Source organism: Oncorhynchus nerka, linkage group LG27 (genome assembly GCF_034236695.1).
Source record: "Oncorhynchus nerka isolate Pitt River linkage group LG27, Oner_Uvic_2.0, whole genome shotgun sequence".
In the NCBI taxonomy this organism is placed as follows: Eukaryota; Metazoa; Chordata; class Actinopteri; order Salmoniformes; family Salmonidae; genus Oncorhynchus; species Oncorhynchus nerka.
Genome location: NC_088422.1, coordinates 49,200,056 through 49,220,625, shown reverse-complemented (window position 1 = coordinate 49,220,625; position 20,570 = coordinate 49,200,056). Strand labels below are relative to the sequence as shown.

At 45.1% G+C, this 20,570-nt stretch overlaps 1 protein-coding gene across 2 annotated transcripts in view; it reads left to right on the top strand.

Annotated features, from left to right (window-relative positions):
* Positions 1 to 20,570, top strand: part of LOC115111925 (E3 ubiquitin-protein ligase znrf3-like) — a 121,785-nt gene that overhangs the window by 90,792 nt on the left and 10,423 nt on the right. For both annotated transcript variants that reach the window (XM_029638471.2, XM_029638470.2), the window contains exon 3: positions 19,866 to 19,940. In XM_029638471.2, the coding sequence (XP_029494331.1) occupies positions 19,866 to 19,940 (75 nt within the window). The remainder of the gene's footprint in view (positions 1 to 19,865; positions 19,941 to 20,570) is intronic.

Genomic DNA, 20,570 nt, shown 5'->3' with positions numbered 1-20,570 from the left:
TAAATTGGAAAAAGTCAAGGGGTCTGAATACTTTCCGAATGCACTGTAATTCTATTATATAGATCCCCTGCAGTGACTAGCTAGCAGCCTGGCACTCCTCTCCTCTTTCTGTTTCTGCCTCTCTCTCTTGGCACAGCCTGCTGTGGAGCTCAGCAAACAGCTGCACCTTCTTACTGCTAAGTGGCTTTTGGATGCTTACCCTGTCTGGCATCTCAGCCAGAGAGAGAGAGAGAGAGAGAGAGAGAGAGATGAGAGTGACACACACACACACACACACACACACACACACACACACAGTCTGGCCTGGGGCCTGTGTTAGGTTAACTGTTCCCACCTCTGGCTGTGTAAACCTTGGATGCACTGCCCTGTAGCTGACCTGGGAAAGGTGTCTGTCGGTCTGTTTGTTAGAGACCATGCCAATGCCAGACCACATGGTATGGTATGCCAATGCGGTGCTGTGCCACACAGAGTGTTGTTAAACTCGTACTGTGGAGTTTTATAGGGTAGGTTCTGGCAGGGGTGCTGATCTGTTGCAGCCTTTATGTTGTATTGTACACCATTCATTTTCTTTTGTGGATGATAATATTGGCTGATGAAAATGTAAAAAAATAAGTGTGTGCGTGCGTGTGTGGTTTATGTGAGCTCATCCACTGTTTATCTGGGGGCTGAGAGATTAGGTGTGCTTTGATAAAGCACCCTCTCTCTGTCTCTCTCTCTGTCTCTGTCTCTCTCTGTCTCGCTCTCTGTCTCTGTCTCTGTCTCTCTCTCTGTCTCTCTCTCTGTCTCTCTCTCTCTCTCTCTCTCTCTCTCTCTGTCTCTCTCTCTGTCTCTGTCTCTCTCTCTCGACTCCATAGCAGAGCAGAGAGGGAGAGAGAAGTGTTGTGTTTCGATGGCCAGGTGGTTTTGCACAGTGCTTTGGTAGATAGATTGCTGTCGAACGTCAATATAATAGGAATTGATTACCTATAATAGTTTTAGTGCATTGTTAAGATGCAGCTGCAGCTTTTTATTCCAACGTAATTACCTAGCGTTTATGGAAGAATGCTTTCTGCTGGCGGAAGGGAATAAATAGATGGAGTAGCGGTGGGTCGATGGGACTATTTTCTCTCCTTTCAGAGGTGGGCGCACAAGTGGAGTTAAGGGCCTACTTCTTTTCATGCCATATGAGGACAGCTTGTCCATAGAAGAGCATGTTACTGTCAGACGCTGTGGTCGTTAAAGTGATGAAGACCGAAATGGTGGCCGGTGTCATCGCAGTAGCAGTAGGACGATTTATTATGAAGCGGTAATCCAGCGTTTCCCCTATAACTAACCAGTGGATTACACACATTCTAGGGTTAGGGAGGGAGGGCCCTGTGAATGTACTGGTGCTGGGGTGGATTTTAAGAGGTGAACAGAAGGACAAGGTATCCTCCCTTATGATCAATGAAAGCATCAACAATAAAACTCACATGCTACCTTCAGTTCCCTCTCTCCCTCCCTCCTTGCCCACACCACCACATCACAGAAACAGTGCCATACCATGGCGGAAGGAGGGAGAGGGGAGAAAAGAGGGGGGGGGGGGAATAGGAGGGAGGGGGAGGAGAGCAAGAGAGAGTGAAACCCTGTGAAGCGTTGAGCTGCCTGCACCATGAGGGAGGCCTGCCTCTTGGGTGCTCCTTTCATGTTTTGTACGACTCAACTTGCTGATAGTATCTTGGCTTCTCTTCCTGGTGGGGTGTCGCTCGCTCGGTCGGAGGCTTTCTCTACACCTAGACTGGGCCTCTCTTCTCTCTCTCTTCTCCTCTCTCCATTTTGGACAGCGTTTTCTTTTTTGTTCCTCCTCTGCGGGCCCTCACCGCCCCAGCCACCCTGGCTGCCCTACACCCCACCAAATCCCCCAAATCACTGCTTCACGGCCCCGGGATCCCACTGAGCACGTTGCCATGGTCACTGGGAAGCTCCTTGTGTGATGTGGCTCAAAGTGAGCCGTCCCTGGGTGGAATTACCCGCTGCTGAATGGAGAGGAAAAATGACCATTATTACACTTCACAGCCCTGGTCGGGCCCCTATTTAAAGAGAGAATAAAGGAGCCCCGGGGACTTAAGACGAAAGAGAGGGAGCGGGAGAAAAGAGAAAGAAGAAGAGGGAGCGCAAAAGAGGGGGAGGGAGAAGAGAGAGAGAGGGGAGTGGAATGAAAGAGCGGAGCACCACAGAGGAGGGGGGGGGTCTTTTAAATGGATTAATTTGAGATGATAAATTCTTCGACATGCTTGAATTTGTATGTAATTGTAAACGGTTAAAAAGTCGACTTCTTTTGTAAAAAAAAAAATTGTGATTTAAAAAAATATATTTAATTTTGTGAGTTTTGACCGTTTTTGCTATTAGCCAGAAAATACAACGGCTAGCTATCCAAAGAGGTAACATGGATAAAAGAAAATGTAAAAAACGTAGCACAGTGATATGATCAGACATGGCTCCCACACCAAAGCGTCTCTTTTCTCTTCTCTCTCCCTGGGTCTCCACATAGTTAAGCCCTTGTGCGTTTGTTCCTCTCTGTGAGAGTCCCTCCATACTGGGCTGCTCTGTGTGTGATGGCCCTGTTCTCTTTGAGCCTGAGCTGCTCGGGGCCGAGGCCCACCACGCCTGAGCCTGATCTGGGCCCCATGCAGCCAGGGGCCTCTCTCTGCTACACACATACACACACTCCATCTGATCAGCTGTCTGTCCTCTCCATGGTGTGGTGGCGGGTTCCTCTGTCCATGTGAGAGAACATCCAGAGGTGTAAGAAGTTTATGCTCCTCAGAGAGGTGGGGTTTGGTTCACCCTCCTGAGAGTTTGTGTGTAAGTGTGAGAGAGTGAGAAGTGCCATTGGAGCTAGCAAATGCCTTGAGAGGTTGAGCTAATGGAAGAAGAGCTCTTGAAAAAAGAGAATCACAGTTCGAGGGGTGGGGGGGGTGAGTAACACACCTGGCAGCCATGGGGAGAGAGGCTGAGCGAGACAGACTGACTGGGAGCTCTTTATGTGAGCCCGTAGCTAGGGATAGAAGGGGAGAGGGTTTGTGTGTGTGTGTGTGTGGGGGGGGCAGTAGTGAGAGCTAAGTTACATCCAGTTATTGTTACTCGTCTGAAGGGGCTGCCAGTGGAGGGGGGGAATCAATTCAATTCAAAGGGGCTTTATTGGCATGGGAAACATATGTTTACATTGCCAAAGCAAGTGATATAAACAAAAATGTAATAAACGATCAGAAATGAACAGTAAACATAACACTCACAAGAGTTTCGGAATAATGATTATATTATATCATGGCTACACGGTGTTGTAAAAATGTGCAAACGGTTAAAGTACGAAAGGGAAAGTAAATAAACAGATAAATAAAGGTTGTATTTAGAATAGTGTTTGTGCTCCACTGGTTGCCCTTTTTGTATGACAACCAGTCACAAATCTTGCTGCTGTAATGGTACACTGTGGTATTTCACCCAATAGATATGGGAGCTTCTAAAAAAATGTATTTGCTTTCCAATTCTTTGTGGGTCTGTGTAATCTGAGGGAAATATGTGTCTTTAATATGGTCATACATTTGGCAGGAGGTTTAGGAAGTGCAGCTCAGTTTCCACCAAATGTGGTGGGCAGTGGGCACATAGCCTGTCTTCTCTTGAATGCCAGGTCTGCCCACGGCAGACTTTCTCAATAGCAATGCTCACTGAGTCTGTACATAGTCGACGCTTTCCTTATTTTGGGGTCAGTCACGGTGGTCAGGTATTCTGCCACTGTGTACACTCTGTTTAGGGCCAGATAGCATTCCAGTTTGGTCTGGTTTTTTGGTTAGTTCTTTCCAATGTGACAAGCAATTATCTTTTTTGTTTTCTCATTATTTGGTTGGGTCTAATCCTGGTACTCTGTGGGGTCTATTTGCGTTTGTGAACAGAGCCCATAGAACCAACTGGCTGAGGAAACTTTTCTCTAGGTTCATCTCTTATGGAAGTTTTGGGAATCGCTTCCTTTTTAGGTGGTTGTAGAATTGAACGGCTCTTTTCTGGATGTTGATTATTAGCAGGTATCGTACTAATTCAGCTCTCCATGCATTATTTGTGTTTTTACGACTGCTGGGTTTGTCTCCTGAAAGGGAGGGAGTGAGGGAGTGAGGAAAGGACGGAGGCAGATGAAGAGCTTTTTTAAAATTGATCCTTTATTTAACTAGGCAGGTCAGTTAAGAACAAATGTTTTATTTACAATGACAGTCTACCAGGGAACACTGCTTTGCTCAGGGGTAGAATGACAGATTTTTACCTTGTCAGCTCGGGGATTTGATCCAGCAACCTTTCGGTTATTAGCCCAACGCTCTAACCACTAGGCAACCCCTCGACCCAGCTTAATGGGCAAAATGCTGGAGGTGGACAACACTTGCTCCCATTGGTCAGTTCTGATGAGGTAGTTGAGATCCTAGGATTATAGAAATGGTTTTTGCTTCTGATTTCTGTAGAAAATCCTATTTATTTATTAACGTGGATGTTGATTTAAGGCAGCCCTCCGCAATTCTCTGATTCAGACTGGTTGGGTCAAATGCGGAAGACACATTTCGGTTGAATGCGTTCAGTTGTGCGACTGACTAGGTATCCCCCTTTCCCTTCCCTAAAGGTACCCAAGTGGATGCTTATCTGACAATGACTAAATGCTCCATTATTATGATTAACTAACAGTGAGGTATTGTAACGGTTGGTCAACGTAGCGTGTTGTGTGATTGCGGTAGCTAGTTAGTGACACTGTGGCACACGTTAATGATGTAATGCCCAGAAACATTGCATCACTCTGCTGTCATGCAGTCATGTTTTTAATTTTTTTTAAACATTTTATTTCGATGATAAGGTTATTATGTTATCTTACAGTACATGACGTAAGACGTTTGTTTGTCACACGTCCTGTTTTAATAAGAAAAGGAACCCAACTCCAGTTCCTAGTAGTCTTAGCCTTTTCACTGGAATACAACACAGTCGTTTTGATGTGTACCTTTTGATAAGTGGCTGACTTACTACGTCCCTGTTTAGTGTTTCACTTTCTAACTTCCTCCAATTCTGTCTCTCCACTCTTCTATTTACTGATGAGCCAAAGGACAAGTCTTCAATTCTCGACTATAAAACAGGTTTAAATGTTTCCAAGAGGACGTTCCCGCAAGGATGTCCTTGATTCAAGATTTTGTGGGGCCTTTTTTTTGTTACAAATTGATGAGAAATATTGACCGACTGTAGTAGAGTGTCCTTGCATTAGGATGTTCCTAGTAAATAGCCTAGTCCCTTGTAGCGCTTCTTTCTTCAACTTTAATGCCGCACTGCAGTTTTGTACTGACAGTTGGGGGGAGTTTCAAAAAAAAGAAAAAAAAAAGAAGTTGACTTGGTCGATTTGTGAGCAAAAAAGCCCAGTTGGTATTATTTCAGCAGTTAGTCATGTGATTCTTTTGTTTAGCATTGGCTCAGCCACACATGGTGGTAAATGAGCATCAGTAATAAATTCACTGCAGAGGAATCTCCAGAGACCCGTGGAATAGTAAATTAGTATTACTTCCATAGATCAATGATATGCTCATAGCCGGCTTGGGAGATGTATCCATCCCGTACCTGGGATTGGATGCCTACAGGTTCCCCGTTGGGGATCCTACAGTACTCAGTTCTGAAGTAGAGGAGGTCAGTTGGTTGGTCGATGGGCGTACTTTTATAAAAGGCAGCAGCGTTCCCGAGTCTGACCCACCATCCAACCGGAAGGGTTGTTTATTTTCCTGCGGATCACAAAGGCTGGAAAAGCAAACCGGTAAGAAAACAAAAACAGGGGGATCGAGACGAGAAAAAGTGGAGGATATTTAATTAGCGGTTGTCCATTCTCTGTCCATTTTGGTCTCCACAGGGCAGAACCCACACACAGGGAAGAGCAGTGGCTGATGGGTGCTTGATTTGGTCCTGTGTTTTAAGTAAAACTAAGGACGGGGTAGTGGATAACACACACACACACACAGAGAGAGAGCGCGCATAGGGATGATGGGTATACACACGGAGTGTACAAATGATTAGGAACACCTTCCTAATATTGAATGGCACCCCTTTCCCCCTCCGAACAGCCTCAATTCGTCAGGGCATGGACTCTAACAAGGTGTCGAAAGCGTTCCACAGGGATGCTGGCTCATATTGACTCCAATGCTTCCCAAAATTGGGAAACTGTTGTGTGAAAAACCCAGCCTGACACCTACTACCATACCCCGTTCAAAGGCACTTAAATATTTTGTCTTGCCCATTCACCCTCTGAATGGCAGACATACACAATCCATGTCTCAATTGTCTCAGGTTAAATAAGGACATTTAAGCCTCGTCTCTTCCCTTTCATCTACACTGATTAGAAGTGGATTTAACAAGTGACATCAATAAGGGATCATAGCTTTCACCTGGATTCACCTGGTCAGTCTGTCATGGACACCAGGTGTTTCTAATGTTTTGTACACTCAGTGATGAGGGAAGAGGGACTGGTGTAATGGAGGACAGCGGGCAGGGTGAGAGGTAAAGAGAGGTGTAGAGCGAAAGACTGTCTGAGTTCTCTCCTGCAGAACTGTAGGCGTTAATGGGTCTGTTGCTGTTTGCCAAGTCACACTGCTCTGGCTGGCCCTCTGAGGTGCCCCACCTCACACACATGAACACGCACACACACCTACTCGGTGCTCATGCACACACACGCAGTCATTCAAGCACTTGCGGGCACAAGTATGCAGACACACACTCATGCACGCACGCACACACACACTCACAGTGCAACTCAATTGTATCATTTTGGTTATGTAACGCTGGCTGAATGGCCAACCCCCATCATTGTGCACTGAGGCAGAGACAGAGGAAAAGCGGGGGGACCTAGGAGAGGTAGAGGGAGGTAAGGAAAGAGGGGGAAAGGGAGAGACACAGAGGGAAAGAGTTTTGGGAGAGAGATTGAGAAGATCTATTAGGATCTCTTTTTGCCTACCTTGGGCTATTCTTCCAAGAGTTAGGGAAGGAGGAGAGTGAGTGGGCGAGAAAGGGAATGAGATAGGGGGAGACTGAATGGGAAAGAAATGGGAGAGGGGAAGAGGGGAGCACCTGGCATTAGCATCTAGAGTTAGCATTTAGCATAGTCTCTGACGTTCTAGCATTAGCGTCTAGTGGTACCTAGCGTAGCACATAGTATTAGCACCTTGCGCCAGCATCTAGTGTAGAAACTTGCATAAGCATCTAACATGGTGTTGTCGGTGTGAGACCCGAGGACCAGAGCCCCAAAGTGCTGTACCCTTCTCTCTCTTTGTCTCTCTACTAGTGAGGTCATCATCTGTCTCTCTCTTTCTCTATGTCTCTCTATCCGATCGAGGTTCCGTACCCTTCCGTACCCACTGTGTTCCGAGTAAGGTTCCACACATACCCTCACACACATGTGCTGACAGTGTGGTGATGGGGTGGCCCCAGAATTAATGCTGGCTCATTTCTGTCTCTGGGCCTCGATCAGGTGGTGAAGCTGGAAGAATTTTGGAAAACTATTCTGTGACGTTGCCATTTCTGTATTGGTGAGACCCATCAACATTGACTGACTACAAGTTGGACTGAGCAGATGACACTGATCAGGGGAATCTTCCCTCGTCATACCGTAGCTGCCTGCCTGGGCCTAGCTCCTAGCTGTTGCTTCTAGCTTCTGCCCCTTTAACCTCTTCAGTCGACCCTCTACTTTTTTGAACATTCTGTTAAAAATCGCGCAACATTTCAGCGCCCTGCTACTCATGCCAGGAATATAGTATATGCATTTGCTTAGTCTGTGTGGATAGAAAACACTCAGACGTTTAAAAAACTGGTTAAATCACTGCTGTGGCTTTACCAGAACGGCATTTACATCGAAAAGCACAGGAAAAACTGATCACTGAAAATGGGGAAAATATATCCATGCGCTACTTGAACCCATTGATAAACGTGAACCACAATTAATTGACTGAGGTTGCAGTACCTACAGCTTCCACAGGGTGTCTAGAGTCTTGTCATTTCCCTTCGAGTTTTTTTCTTGGTCAAACACATACAGGACACCGTATCTAATCCGGTCTAGGACCGGATATTTTCGTTGAGTTTCTAGCCGGACATTTTTCCAGACGGACAGCTAATGATCTTTACATCGCCTCCTGATGAATTTTATCGCTTATTAACGTTTACTAATACCTAAAGTTGCATTACAAACGTATTTGAAGTGTTTTGTGAAAGTTTATCGTCGACTTTTTGAATTTTAAAAAATGACGTTACGTTTTGAAACAATGTTTTTTTCGTTTATCACACAGTCTACATATAACGATATCTAGGCTTTATATGGACCGATTTAATCGAAATAAAGACCCAAATAGTGTTTATGGGACATCTAGGAGTGCCAACAAAGAAGATGGTGAAAGGTAATGAATGTTTTCTATTTTATTGTGCGGTTTGTGTAACGCCGAAATGCTAATTATTTTGTTTACGTCCCCTGTGGGTCTTTTGGGGTGTTGCATGCTATCAGATAATAGCTTCTCATGCTTTCGCCGAAAAGCATTTAAAAAATCTGACTTGTTGCCTGGATTCACAACGAGTGTAGCTTTAATTCGATACCCTGCATGTGTATTTTAATGAACTTTTGAGTTTTAACTAATACTATTAGCATTTAGCGTAGCGCATTTGCATTTCCAGAGCTCTAGTTGGGACGCAAGCGTCCCGAGTAGAAGCAACAGGTTAAAGAGGCAGAGCCCCCATTCACAACAAAACAAATCATCCCCCACCCTGCCTTGAAGTAAATACTGATCCGACTATAACGGATAGATAAAAACTATGTACTTAAACCTGTACTAACCCCCATTCATTTGTCTTATATTAGTGATTACTTCAAGGAAGAGACGAAGGACGGATACTTGTTAAAAATACCCAAACAAAACCAGCGATTCTGTTCTGCTCAGTGTACCTCATGTCTGGAACAGGGTTATGAATGGCTGTCGCCGTGGCTCCCAGAGTGGTTCAAGTGATCCCGTGTCCGTATTTACATTCAGTAAACTGCTAGTTTACACAAGGAATGTGTCCCAAATAGCACGCTAGTGCACTACTTTTGACCAGGTCCCTATGGGCCTTGGTCTAAAGTAGTGCACTATAAAGGGATCCGGGTGATATTTGGGTCCTACACCAGGAGGGCTGTAAAGGCTAGTGGACACACAAGTGGCTTTTTATGTGCTTCATAAACATTTTTTTACATCCCCCAAAAATACTTTGAAATTGTATCGTTGACGTCCCCTCAACTCATGTAAAACACTCAACTTAAACGGGCTGCCCCAGTGATATTAAAAAGGAGAATTACGGACGGACGGAGGGAGAGTGGAGTTTTTTTTCAAAAGAATGTCACTTAGAAGTCAAGGGCACTCAAAGTCCACATGCAGTCAGGAGTCTGGACGTGGTGTTTTTACCCCCTATAGAACTGGAGAGCCGTACAGAGTCACGGTGGAGGTTTCCGGGTGGGATTTCATGGCCGTGAGGGACGACACTGAGGATGAAGAGAAAGGGGTTAATGTGCGTGTGCACTGTATGGTATGTCCCTGTGCGATTGGTTGGACAATGTGTATAGCTCATAAGTAGCATGTCATGATTTAGCAGTGCAGGTTGTTTTATTTTTTATTCTGCCTCGATCACTGGTTATGAGAGTAAACCCAAGTGTGCTATTGAAGCTACAGTTGAAGTCGGAAGTTTACATACACTTAGGTTGGAGTCCTTAAAACGTGTTCTTCAACCACTCCACAAATTTCTTGTTAACAAACTATAGTTTGGCAGGTTAGGACATCTACTTTGTGCATGACACAAGTCATTTTTTCAACAATTGTTTTACTTATAATTCACTGTATCACAATTCCAGTGGGTCAGAAGTTTACATACACTAAGTTGACTGTGCCTTTAAACAGCTTGGAAAATTCCAGGAAATGATGTCATGGCTTTAGAAGCTTCTGATAGGCTAATTGACACCATTTGAGTCAATTGGAGGTGTACCTGTGGATGTATTTCAAGGCTGACCTTCAAACTCAGTGCCTCTTTGCTTGACATCATGGGGAAATCAAAAGAAATCAATCAAAAATGGTAGTCCTCCACAAGTCTGGTTCATCCTTGGGAGCAATTTCCAAACACCTGAAGGTACCACGTTCATCTGTACAAACAATAGTGCGCAAGTATAAACACCATGGGACCACGCAGCCGTCATACCACTCAGGAAGGAGATGCGTTCTGTCTCCTAGAGATGAATGTACTTTGGTGCGAAAAGTGCAAATCAATCCCAGAATTACAGCAAAGGACAAAAGTATCTATATTCACAGTAAAACGAGTCCTATATCGACAGAACCTGACAGGCCGCTCAGCAAGGAAGAAGCCACTGCTCCAAACCGCCATAAAAAAGCCAGACTACGGTTCGCAACAGCACATTGGGACAAAGATTGTACTTTTTGGAGAAATGTCCACTGGTCTGATGAAAAAAAAAATAGAACTGTTTGTTTAAAACTCATTGTTATGTTTGGAGGAAAAAGGGGGAGGCTTGCAAACCCAAAGAACCCCATCCCAACTGGGGGTGGCGGCATCATGTTGTGGGGGTGCTTTGCTGCTGGAGGGACTGGTGCACTTCACAAAATAGATGGCATCATTTTCTCTACTATTATTCTGACAATTCACATTCTTAAAATAAAGTGGTGATCCTAACTGACCTAAGACATGGAATTGTATTGTTACTTGGATTAAATGTCAGGAATTTTGAAAAACTGAGTTGAAATGTATTTTGTATGTAAACCTCTTGACTTCAACTGTATGTGCTAAACGTGTCGTCTCACACGGCATTATTGAGGTAAACTATTGTGCTCGCGCCATTAGTTTGCGTGGCGTTTTAAGTTTTTTTTCTGTCTCCTGCTGGATGTATACTGCATAGATATGTTGCTCAGTAGTGATGTCATCTCCTATAGTCGGTGGATAGTAGTTCATTAGTCACATATGGGAAACGAAGTTCAGTTGGTTTGAATGCCATTGGCAAACATGTCTACATATATGTGTCGGATGAAAAGTCATTCTGAGAACAGAGCGTTTTATTTTAGCAGAATGTAAATAATGCCCTGGCAAACGGTCTCTAAAAAAAGAAAGGAGGGAGAGAAAAAAAGCTGACCACATGTAAGAAAATCCATGGGAGAAAAGTATGCCTTTATCTTTTAATAAAGGGAGGAGAAGCCAGGAGGCTACATGAAATGACTGTGTAATAGCAGAGGAGAGGAGAACCTTCTGAAGACTTAATTCACTTAATTATAGCAGTGAGCAGAGCGGGAGAGCAGGGCGGGGGGGGGGGGGGGGAGAAAAAAGAGGGCGAGCAAGCAGGAGAGAGTGAGAAATGGAGAGTTAAACTCTGATGAGAGCTTAGCTAAGTATACAGGTTACAGGTGTATACACAGCCTAGTGTGTGTGTGTGTGTGGTGTGTGTGTGTGTGCGTGCATGCTTCTAAGGCCGTGTTTACACAGGCAGCCCAATTCTGATCTTTTTTCCACTAATTGGTCTTTTGACCAATCACATCAGATCTTTTTCAGAGCTGATCTAATTGGTCAAAAGACCAATTACTGGGAAAAACAATCAGAATTTGGCTGCCTGTGTAAACGCAGCCTGTGTGTGTGCACTTGGGTGCATGTTTATGTGTGTGTGTGTGTGTGTGAGTGAAGCTGTACAGATTACACACATTATGTGTACACCAGGAGGCTGCTGAGGGGAGCACAGCTCATAATATAGCCTAGAATGGAGTCAATGGCATTGTGTCAAACACATCAAACACGTGGTTTTCATGTGGCTGATACCATTCCATTGTCTACATTCCAGCCATTATTCTGAGCCGCCCTCCCCTCAGCAGCCTCCACTGGTGTACATACAGTATCTAACAGTTGGACCTAGTGTTCGTGCCGATCTCTCCTGAGAAAAGTCACTTTCCAGACTGCATGGTGAAATCTTCTTTCCTTTAAAAAAAAAAGCTGGCAGATGTACGTACCCATTCTAAACATAGGCTTCTTCTTCCTCTCTGTCCTCTGTGTCTAGACGCCAGGCTCTCCTCCTCTCCTCGTTGTAGGCTGTGGTTTCTGTCCACTTGGGTTGGATTGTACCCTCTTTCTCATGCTCAGGGCCAACATGTAGCCCGTTGAGCCAGCGGCTGGGCCGCACACTGTGGCTCTGGCTTTAAGTCAGTGCCTGTGTCCCAATTGGCACCATAGGGTTCTGATCATAAGCAGTGCACTATGTAGAGAGTAGGGTGCTCTTTGAGACTCCGACTAGCTCTGGGTAAGTGTAAGTGTTTATGACAGACAGGCCATATGCATGGCAGACAGCTAGAGTTTAGAGTTTCTGACCTGTGAGTTTCATGTTTTGTTTACTTTAAAACGGACTGTAACTTTACATTGTTATTTCAGTCATCCGTTTACTTACGCAAAGACAAGGCCATATCTTTCTATAGTTCTCCTACAAATATATTATGGAGATCACATTGTTATCTGGTAGCTGTGGAAGTAACATTACTTGAAATTCCAGAGCGGTTTTGAATTAATGAAGCAAATGGAATTACTGATCAGAACATTGGTTTTTTTGCCCGATGCTACACATGTACAACACCACCATATTCTTTTTTTACTTCATAGAAACCCTTGAAACGGTGTGTGAAAGAGTAGGAGTAGAAGGTTTTAGTGTGACAAGACATATGACGTTGTGGAGTAGTGTGTCGGCCTTTTCCCTCTTCATAGGGACTTGAGCACACTGCTACTCTGCTCTGTTTTTCAGTGCTCTACTCCATTCTCCTCAACTCTGCTCTGTTGTGCTCTACTCCACTCTGCTCTGCTCAGGGGAAATAGTTTTTTGTTGTTGTTGATGTAAACAGCCCAATCCTCATCATTCCTCTCAGTGTGTGTGTGTGTGTGTTCGTGTGTGTGTGTGTGCTTTACGTTAAAAGAGGGAGCTGCGCTTGCCTGTAGGTACATTTTTGCTGTCATCAGGCAGGCGACTCCCTACACTGCAGCGCATGCCCAAATGGAGATTCTTTAGCAGGGATCTCTTTCTTCTTGAAGCGTCTTACCAAGAGCTATTAATTATTAACGTAGATGGCTAACATCAAAGCGTCTGAATGAAATGGACTACAGCCAGAGCCTGGCAATGGAGAGCTGAAACTGGGTGAGAGGGAAACACACAGAGAACAGAATAAGATCATTCAGTCTTCGCCTCAGAAGTTTAAACGCATTTATGCAGTTGGGGAAAAAAGAAACGTGTTAGTGCCTATAAAGTGGACACGACTGTAGAGACCTAAAGAAAGGACTAGCCAAAGAGTTCTATTTAACCCCATTACAATCAACTCGTTGGTCTCTGTGTGTGGATTGCATACTGCATTCCGTATGTGGAGTACTACTTTGTTGTGAGTCAGTTTGTTGTTGATCGATGGTGAAGCATTAGTGAATCATTCATCCCCTTCTACCCTGTGAGAACCTGTATTAAAGAACACACACACACACACACACACACACACACACACACACACACACACACAGTGCCAGCTCACTGCACACTTCCTCTAGTCAAAATGAAGGTGAATGTGGATTGAGGTGGAGGGTTGCCAGTCAGCCTGGCCTGGCCAGATGTGCAGTACCAGTCAAGTTTGGACGCACCTACCTACGAAACTGGCTCTCATGAGGACCGCCACAGGAAAGGAAGACCCAGAGTTACCTCTGCTGCAGAGGATAAGTTCATTAGCGTTATCAGCCTCAGAAATTGCAGCCCAGCCCAATGATCAAGTAACAGACACATAGCAACTGTTCAGAGGAGACTGCGTGAATCAGGCCTTCAAGGTCTAATTGCTGCAAAGAAACCACAACTAAAGAACACCAATAAGAAGAAGAGACTTGCTTGGGCCAAGACACGAGCAATGGACATTAGACCGGTGGATATATGTCGTTTGGTCTGATGAGTCCAAATTTGAGATTTTTGGTTCCAAACGCTGTGTCTTTGTGAGAAGCAGAGTAGGTGAACGGATGATCTCTGCATGTGTGGTTCCCACCGTGAAGAATGGAGGAGGAGGTGTGATGGTGTGGGGATGCTTTGCTGGTGATACTGTCTATGATTTATTTAGAATTCAAGGCACACTTAACCAGCATGGCTACCACAGCATTCTGCAGCGATAGGACATCCCATCTGGTTTGCGCTTAGTGGGACTACCATTTGTTTTTCAACAGGACAATGACCCAACATACCCCCAGGCTGTGTAAGGGCTATTTGACCAAGAAGGAGAGTGATGGAGTGCTGCATCAGATGACCTGGCCTCCACAATCACTGGACCTCAACCCAATTGAGATGGTTTGGGATGTGCTCAGCATATGTTGGAACTCCTTCAAGACTGTTGGAAAAGCATTCCAGGTGAAGCTGGTTGAGAGAATGCCAAGAGTGTGCAAAGCTGTCATCAAGGCAAAGGGTGGCTACTTTGAAGAATCTCAAATAAAAAATATATTTTGATTTGTTTAACCATTTTTTGGCTACTACATGATTCCATATGTGTTATTCCATAGTTTATGTCTTCACTATTATTCTGCAATGTAGAAAATAGTACAAATAAAGAAAAACCTTTGAATGAGTACTGTAGGTGTGTCCAAACCAAAAGACGTTCCAGGAGAATGGAACTACACACATGGAACATAACTGGTACTTTATGTTCCATGTGTGTAGTTCCATTCTCCTGGAAGGTCTTTTGGCCCAATTGATGAAAGGTTCCACTCCATGGGCCCTTTACACAGGTAGACCAAACCTTTGACTGGTACTGTATATAGATGATGGGAATAGAGAGCGAGGGAGGGATCAAGCACAGTATGTTCCAAATGGCAACCTATTCCCTTTATAGTGCACTGCTTTTGACAAGAGCCTATGACTGCTCTCTGCTCTCCCTCACTAGTCTTTCTACTGATCTATCTCCGGTTGTACAGTATTGGAGAGGAATCCGTCCTGGTTGTAGGGAACACGAGTCCCAAGGGTTTCCCCGTTCTCCCCTACACGGTGGCTTCTGCAAGTTCTCATCTTTGGGATAGAACATCTATCGTATGGAAAGACGGAGTCGCTGGTTCGAATCCCCGAGCTGGCAAGTTGGACAAATCTGCCGTTCTGCCCATTGAGCAAGGCGCTTACCCCCAACAACAACTGCTCTCCGGGTGCCAATGACGTGGATATGGATTGAAGCAACCCCCCCCCCCCCCCCCCCCCCACACACACACACACACATTTCTCTGATTCAGCGGGGTTGGGTTAAATGCAGAAGACACATTTCAGTTGTACAACTGACTGGGTATCGCCTTTCCCTTCCCTATAAATTGTCGATTCTTCCGTGCTCTAAAGTGGAATGAAGTCCGCGGGGTTTGTTCCAACTTCTTCCAGCTGCTTAACTACAACTTTAAATGAAGAACAAAACAGTTCAACGCTTGGAGGAAACAGTTTCTGTTGCGAAACGTTTTACAACAGAATCAGCGTAAAAAATACATCCCTGGGCTCAGACAGAATGGATGTTGGTTGGTCAGGGAAAGTAGGAGTGAAAGGGCCAATCAGCAGTTGAAACAATAAAAAAGCATTCTACACGCCACTGTTTCGTTAAAAAGCTGAGGGATCGGGCTGGAGAAATGTAATCACTCTCAAATCCATAGACAGAGCAAGGACTTACCGTCTTTGATATAGAAATGATAGTTTTAACCATATTTTGAGGCTATACAGTGTTTGTTTACATTTACTTTCCACTGAAATGTGTCTTCCGCATCAGAGAGGTGAGGGTGTCTGCCTTAATCAACATCCATATCTTCGGCACCCGGGGAACAGTGGGTTAACTGCCTTGCTCAGGGGCAGAACGACAGATTTGACCTTGTCAGCTCGGGGATTCTATCCAGCAACCATTCGGTTACTGGCCCAACGCTCACTAGGCTACCTGCCGCCCCTTCCAATGTTTGTTTACAAAATGTATAAGTAAAATGATTCAAGAAACAGTGGGTACAGAGGGATGAGGTTTTGGCTTGCCTGTTGACATCATTAAGTAGGTTAATAGGCCAACAAGCAAGAGATTTACAAACCTCAATAGCAGCTAGTTTTCAGTTTTCCCGTCCCCACTCAGACCATTCTCAGACGGTCTTAGCAAATTTCTTACTGTGATTGTTTTAATTAAAATGGTCAAATAAACAAAAATAGCTTCTTAGCAAAGATCAATTTGCTCTAGGACTGTCTGGGAGAGGTCTGAGTGGGGAGGGGAAACCCAGTTCTCTGATATTATGAGTGTGATATTTTGAGTGGGGTTCGCTAAGGACCGCCCTCTGATTATTATCAAGCATGCTTCTCTTCCTCACTCTCTTGCACGCAGGGAAATGCTGTGAGATATCTCACTCATAATATCAGAGAACTGAGGTTACACACATGTGGGGATATGGTCAAGTTGCGTATCACAACACATGCTCTCTGAAGCCAGGGAAGTCCCTACATAGCAACCCTCAGAGGTCCCGAAACTAAAGGAGTACGGACCAAGAAGATGCAGGGACAACCCGTCAGGAAAACCCTCAAAAAGTGAGGGAAAGCCTAATACATGGACCAATCTCAGTACAATGCGACATGTCCCAAAAACAGTGCTCAAGAGGTCAACTCCTCTAGGAGAGGGCCCTTCCAAGCACCCTTGCCATTATAAATCAATATAATGGTCCCCGTGACCTTGACAGATGTTGAGCGCCTATAGAAGACATCCCCTCAATTTCGAATCTGGACACGGTCCGCTTGTAGACATTAAGGAGCCCAAACTCCACTGGAGGATGGGAGAACGGGGTCATCAGTCCCCAACTCCTGTGCGCTATCTCAAGGATTTCCGTGACTTGATCCCATCGTCATCCTCGTTGTCCCCTAACTCGCTTTCCCCTGACACTACTTCGACAGTCAGGGGAGGGAGTCGAGGCTATCCATGACCTTGCCCAAACTGGGCTCGGTTGTGGGGAGCTGAGCCTCAGCTGTCGCTTTTGGTTCAGAGGCATGAGGGGGCTAACGAGATAAAAGCACATTTCAGCCTCCTCTTCAGACCTGCTGTAGTAAGCAATCTGCAGTGCTTACAGGACTCGGGGTCCTCGAGCGCCTCCTAGGAATGTTCCCTACCCAAGCAATTAATGCATAGAGGGAGGGAATCTTTCCCCGCTATCATGAAGTCACAAGCACAAGAACGTGGGGGTTAGAGTGCTGGGCTAGGCTCGTCCTGGGATGGGATAGCAGTGGCCATTTCAACGGATAACAATGCCTGTTGTAAAAATAACGTGCAGACGGCATAGGCTAGCTAGTTAGAAGCTAGCAAAAGAGTAGCTTGTGTAAACAGCGACACCAAGCTAGCTAGTTAGGAGCCTTGCGGCATAGCACAAGCAATATTGAGCACTCTGTAACGCTATAGCTGTGAAGCTAGTGGGGCGTAAGCTAGCTAGCATCCACCTCATGGTGAAGGTGTGCTGTGGCTAGCTCAGTGCTGGCTGAAGGAAACCGAGTGACCGAGTTAGCATTCAGAGAAAAATGCTCCCGTGACCGACGGTGTCGTGGAGGCAGAGAGGGTCGGTCTAGCTAACACAATGAGTGAACGAAGCTTAACTAGACAATAGAAGGGAGCTAGCAAAGCTACCGTGTTGCAGTTAGGGTATGCTAGTGAGGTTTGCTTGCCTCTCAGCAAGCTAGCCAAGTTAGCCAAAGCCTTGCAGCATGGGCTAACTGAGTCTCAATAGCTAGCAGTGACACTAGCTACTAACGGAGACCTGGTTAGAAGTCAACCTCTCAACAGGGTCTGAAGACCTATGCTCGGCAGCGATACCCTTCACGGTTCACTTGTGAGCTGGCAACCGGTATCCAGTCGATATGAGGAGAACTAGAGTAGTGACACTTCGGTTGAGGAAGAGAAGTGAGAATAACCAGAGGGCGGGAGAGTGTCTCCTTTGATCCTTTGATGGAATTGAGGGTCACCTCATTCGCCGCTTTGCCTGTCTGTCTCCAACAGAGTGTTTTAGATGAATACTTTCGAGAGTAGGCGATCCTTAGTGAACCCCAAATGTGAGATATCAAAATGAACAATTCAAAGAGAACTGAAAACGAGCTGTTACTGGTAGAGAGTTTTGGAACTCTTTGTCTTATTGGTCTGTTAACTAATTCACCACATGGTGATGTCACCAAGCAGGCCAAAACACCATCCCACCGAAACAGGCAGCTCTTTAGTGTGTCCTAAATGGCACCCTATTCCGTTTTAGAGTGCACTTCTTTTAACCAGAGACCTGGGCCCTGGACAAAAGAAGTGCACTACATAGGCAATAGGCTGTCATTTGGTATACTGGTCTGTCTCTCGTGACACCCTGTAGTAAGAAAGAAAGTTGAGAGACAGACCACATGTGCTCATCCTTCCAAAGTTATCATCGTGTTGTTTACCTCTCCATGGACTGGGGTCGACTCCCTCGGTCATCTCTCGCTCGCGCTTTCTCTCTCTCTTTCTCTCTCTCTCTCTCTCTCTCTCTCTCTCTCTAGCTGCTGGGCCTAGCTGCTGCTGGAGTCAGACCATTCAAAGTCACACAACCCCCTCCAGTGGCTGGGAGTGAGAGTGCAATGTCTTTGGGGGGAAAATACATTGAAACAACTGAGTCTAAAAAGCATTAAGGACACCTGCTCTTTCTATGACATAGACTGACCATGTGAAAGCTATGATCCCTTATTGATGTCACTTGTTAATTCCACTTCAATCAGTATTGACAAAAGGGAGGAGAAAGGTTAAAGAAGGATTTTGAAGCCTTGAGACAATTGAGACATGGAATGTGTGTATGTATCATTCAGGGTGATTGGGCAAGACAAAATATTTTAGTGCCTTTGAACGGGTTATGGTAGTAGGTGCCAGGCGCACCGGTTTGTGTCAAAAACTGTAACGCTGCTGTTTTTTTTTAAGCTCAACAGTTTCCCATGTATATCACGAATGGTCAACCACCCAAAGGACATCCAGCCAACTTGACACAATTGTGGGAAGTATTGGAGTCAACATGGGCCAGTATTCCTGTGGAACGCTTTCAACACCTTGTAGAGTCCATGCCCCAACGAATTGAGGCTGTTCTGAAGAAATTGTATTTATTTTTTATTTGACCTTTATTTAACTAGGCAAGTCAGTTAAGAACAAATTCTTATTTTCAATGACGGCCTAGTAACAGTGGGTTAACTGTTCAGGGGCAGAACGACAGATTTGTACCTTGTCAGCAACCTTTCAGTTACTAGCCCAACACTCTAACCACTAGGCTACCCTGTTCTTAATTTCTTGTACACTCAGTGTAGACACACTTTGGATGTTACGCAACAAAACTGACGAGTGTGCAACTATGGGGCAAAACAGACTGGGTTGTCTTAGACTATTGACAGCATGTAAACTATATTTCGTCTCCAAATGTTTATTGAAAACACAAACCCATTTGCACACACTTGTTGTTCAATTACATTCAATTACATTGGTTAGCTAGCTATAACAAGATACAACGTGCTGAAACGAGCCACCTAGGATTCCCCACAAGGCAGCAGCTTGTCATCTTTGCAAGCTATTTGTCCGTTCAGAATCGTAACAACACACACCTTCCGGCTACATTGATGCGCGTGCATCATTTTTTTTTGTGCCAACACGTCTATTTTTCGACCTCAAAGATCTTGTCTGTCTGACTCTCGGTTTCAATTTCCGTTTCAGATGTACTTATTTGAGTTCAAGGTGATGTTTGTAAACAAAAGTAGAGAGTGAAAGTAGTGCCTTCATTTGAATGATTGATGCATATCTAATGATTGTGTTTCTCCCTGTCTCTTGCAGGCGAAGCGAGCGGTTCAGCGGGGAGCGACGGCTGTCATCTTCGATGTGTCCGAAAACCCTGATGCCATCGATCAGGTCAGTACACACACACACACACACACACACACACACACACACACACAAACGCACACACACACATAGCACTCGCATTAGAAGTCTCCACTTATTCAATGAAGGAAACAGAGAGGCTAAGCCAACATGCTAAGGCTAAAAACACATTCCTCTCCATTCAAACACCCAAATTCTTCTTCTCTTTTCAAAGACCTTCTGTCCTAACAGACCACTGTCAACTGACTGAGACATGCCCTGCTATGACAAGCAGGTTGTGTGTTTGCCCAACAATAGACTTTTTCCCCCTTCTGGTCAAACCCATGTGGATGAAGCAGGCTCATTCAACTATTAGGGTCTTTGAGTCTAGCCTAAGGACCCGTCCCAAATGGCACTCTATTCCTTATATGGTGCATGGAGCTCTGGTCAAAAGTAGTGCACTATATAGGGAATATGGTGCCATTTAGGATGCACAGTGAGTCCTACCCTGTCTGCCTTAAGAACAGTGTACTGTGTGAGAGAAACGTTAAATTGATATTCAGGTTAGGGTTTTACTCAACCATGACCGTGCTCTGTGGAGCTCATAACTGCAGAGGTAGTTTAGAGCTGCTACTGCACACCAACACATTACATCATCCCCCTAGTACCCCGAATAAT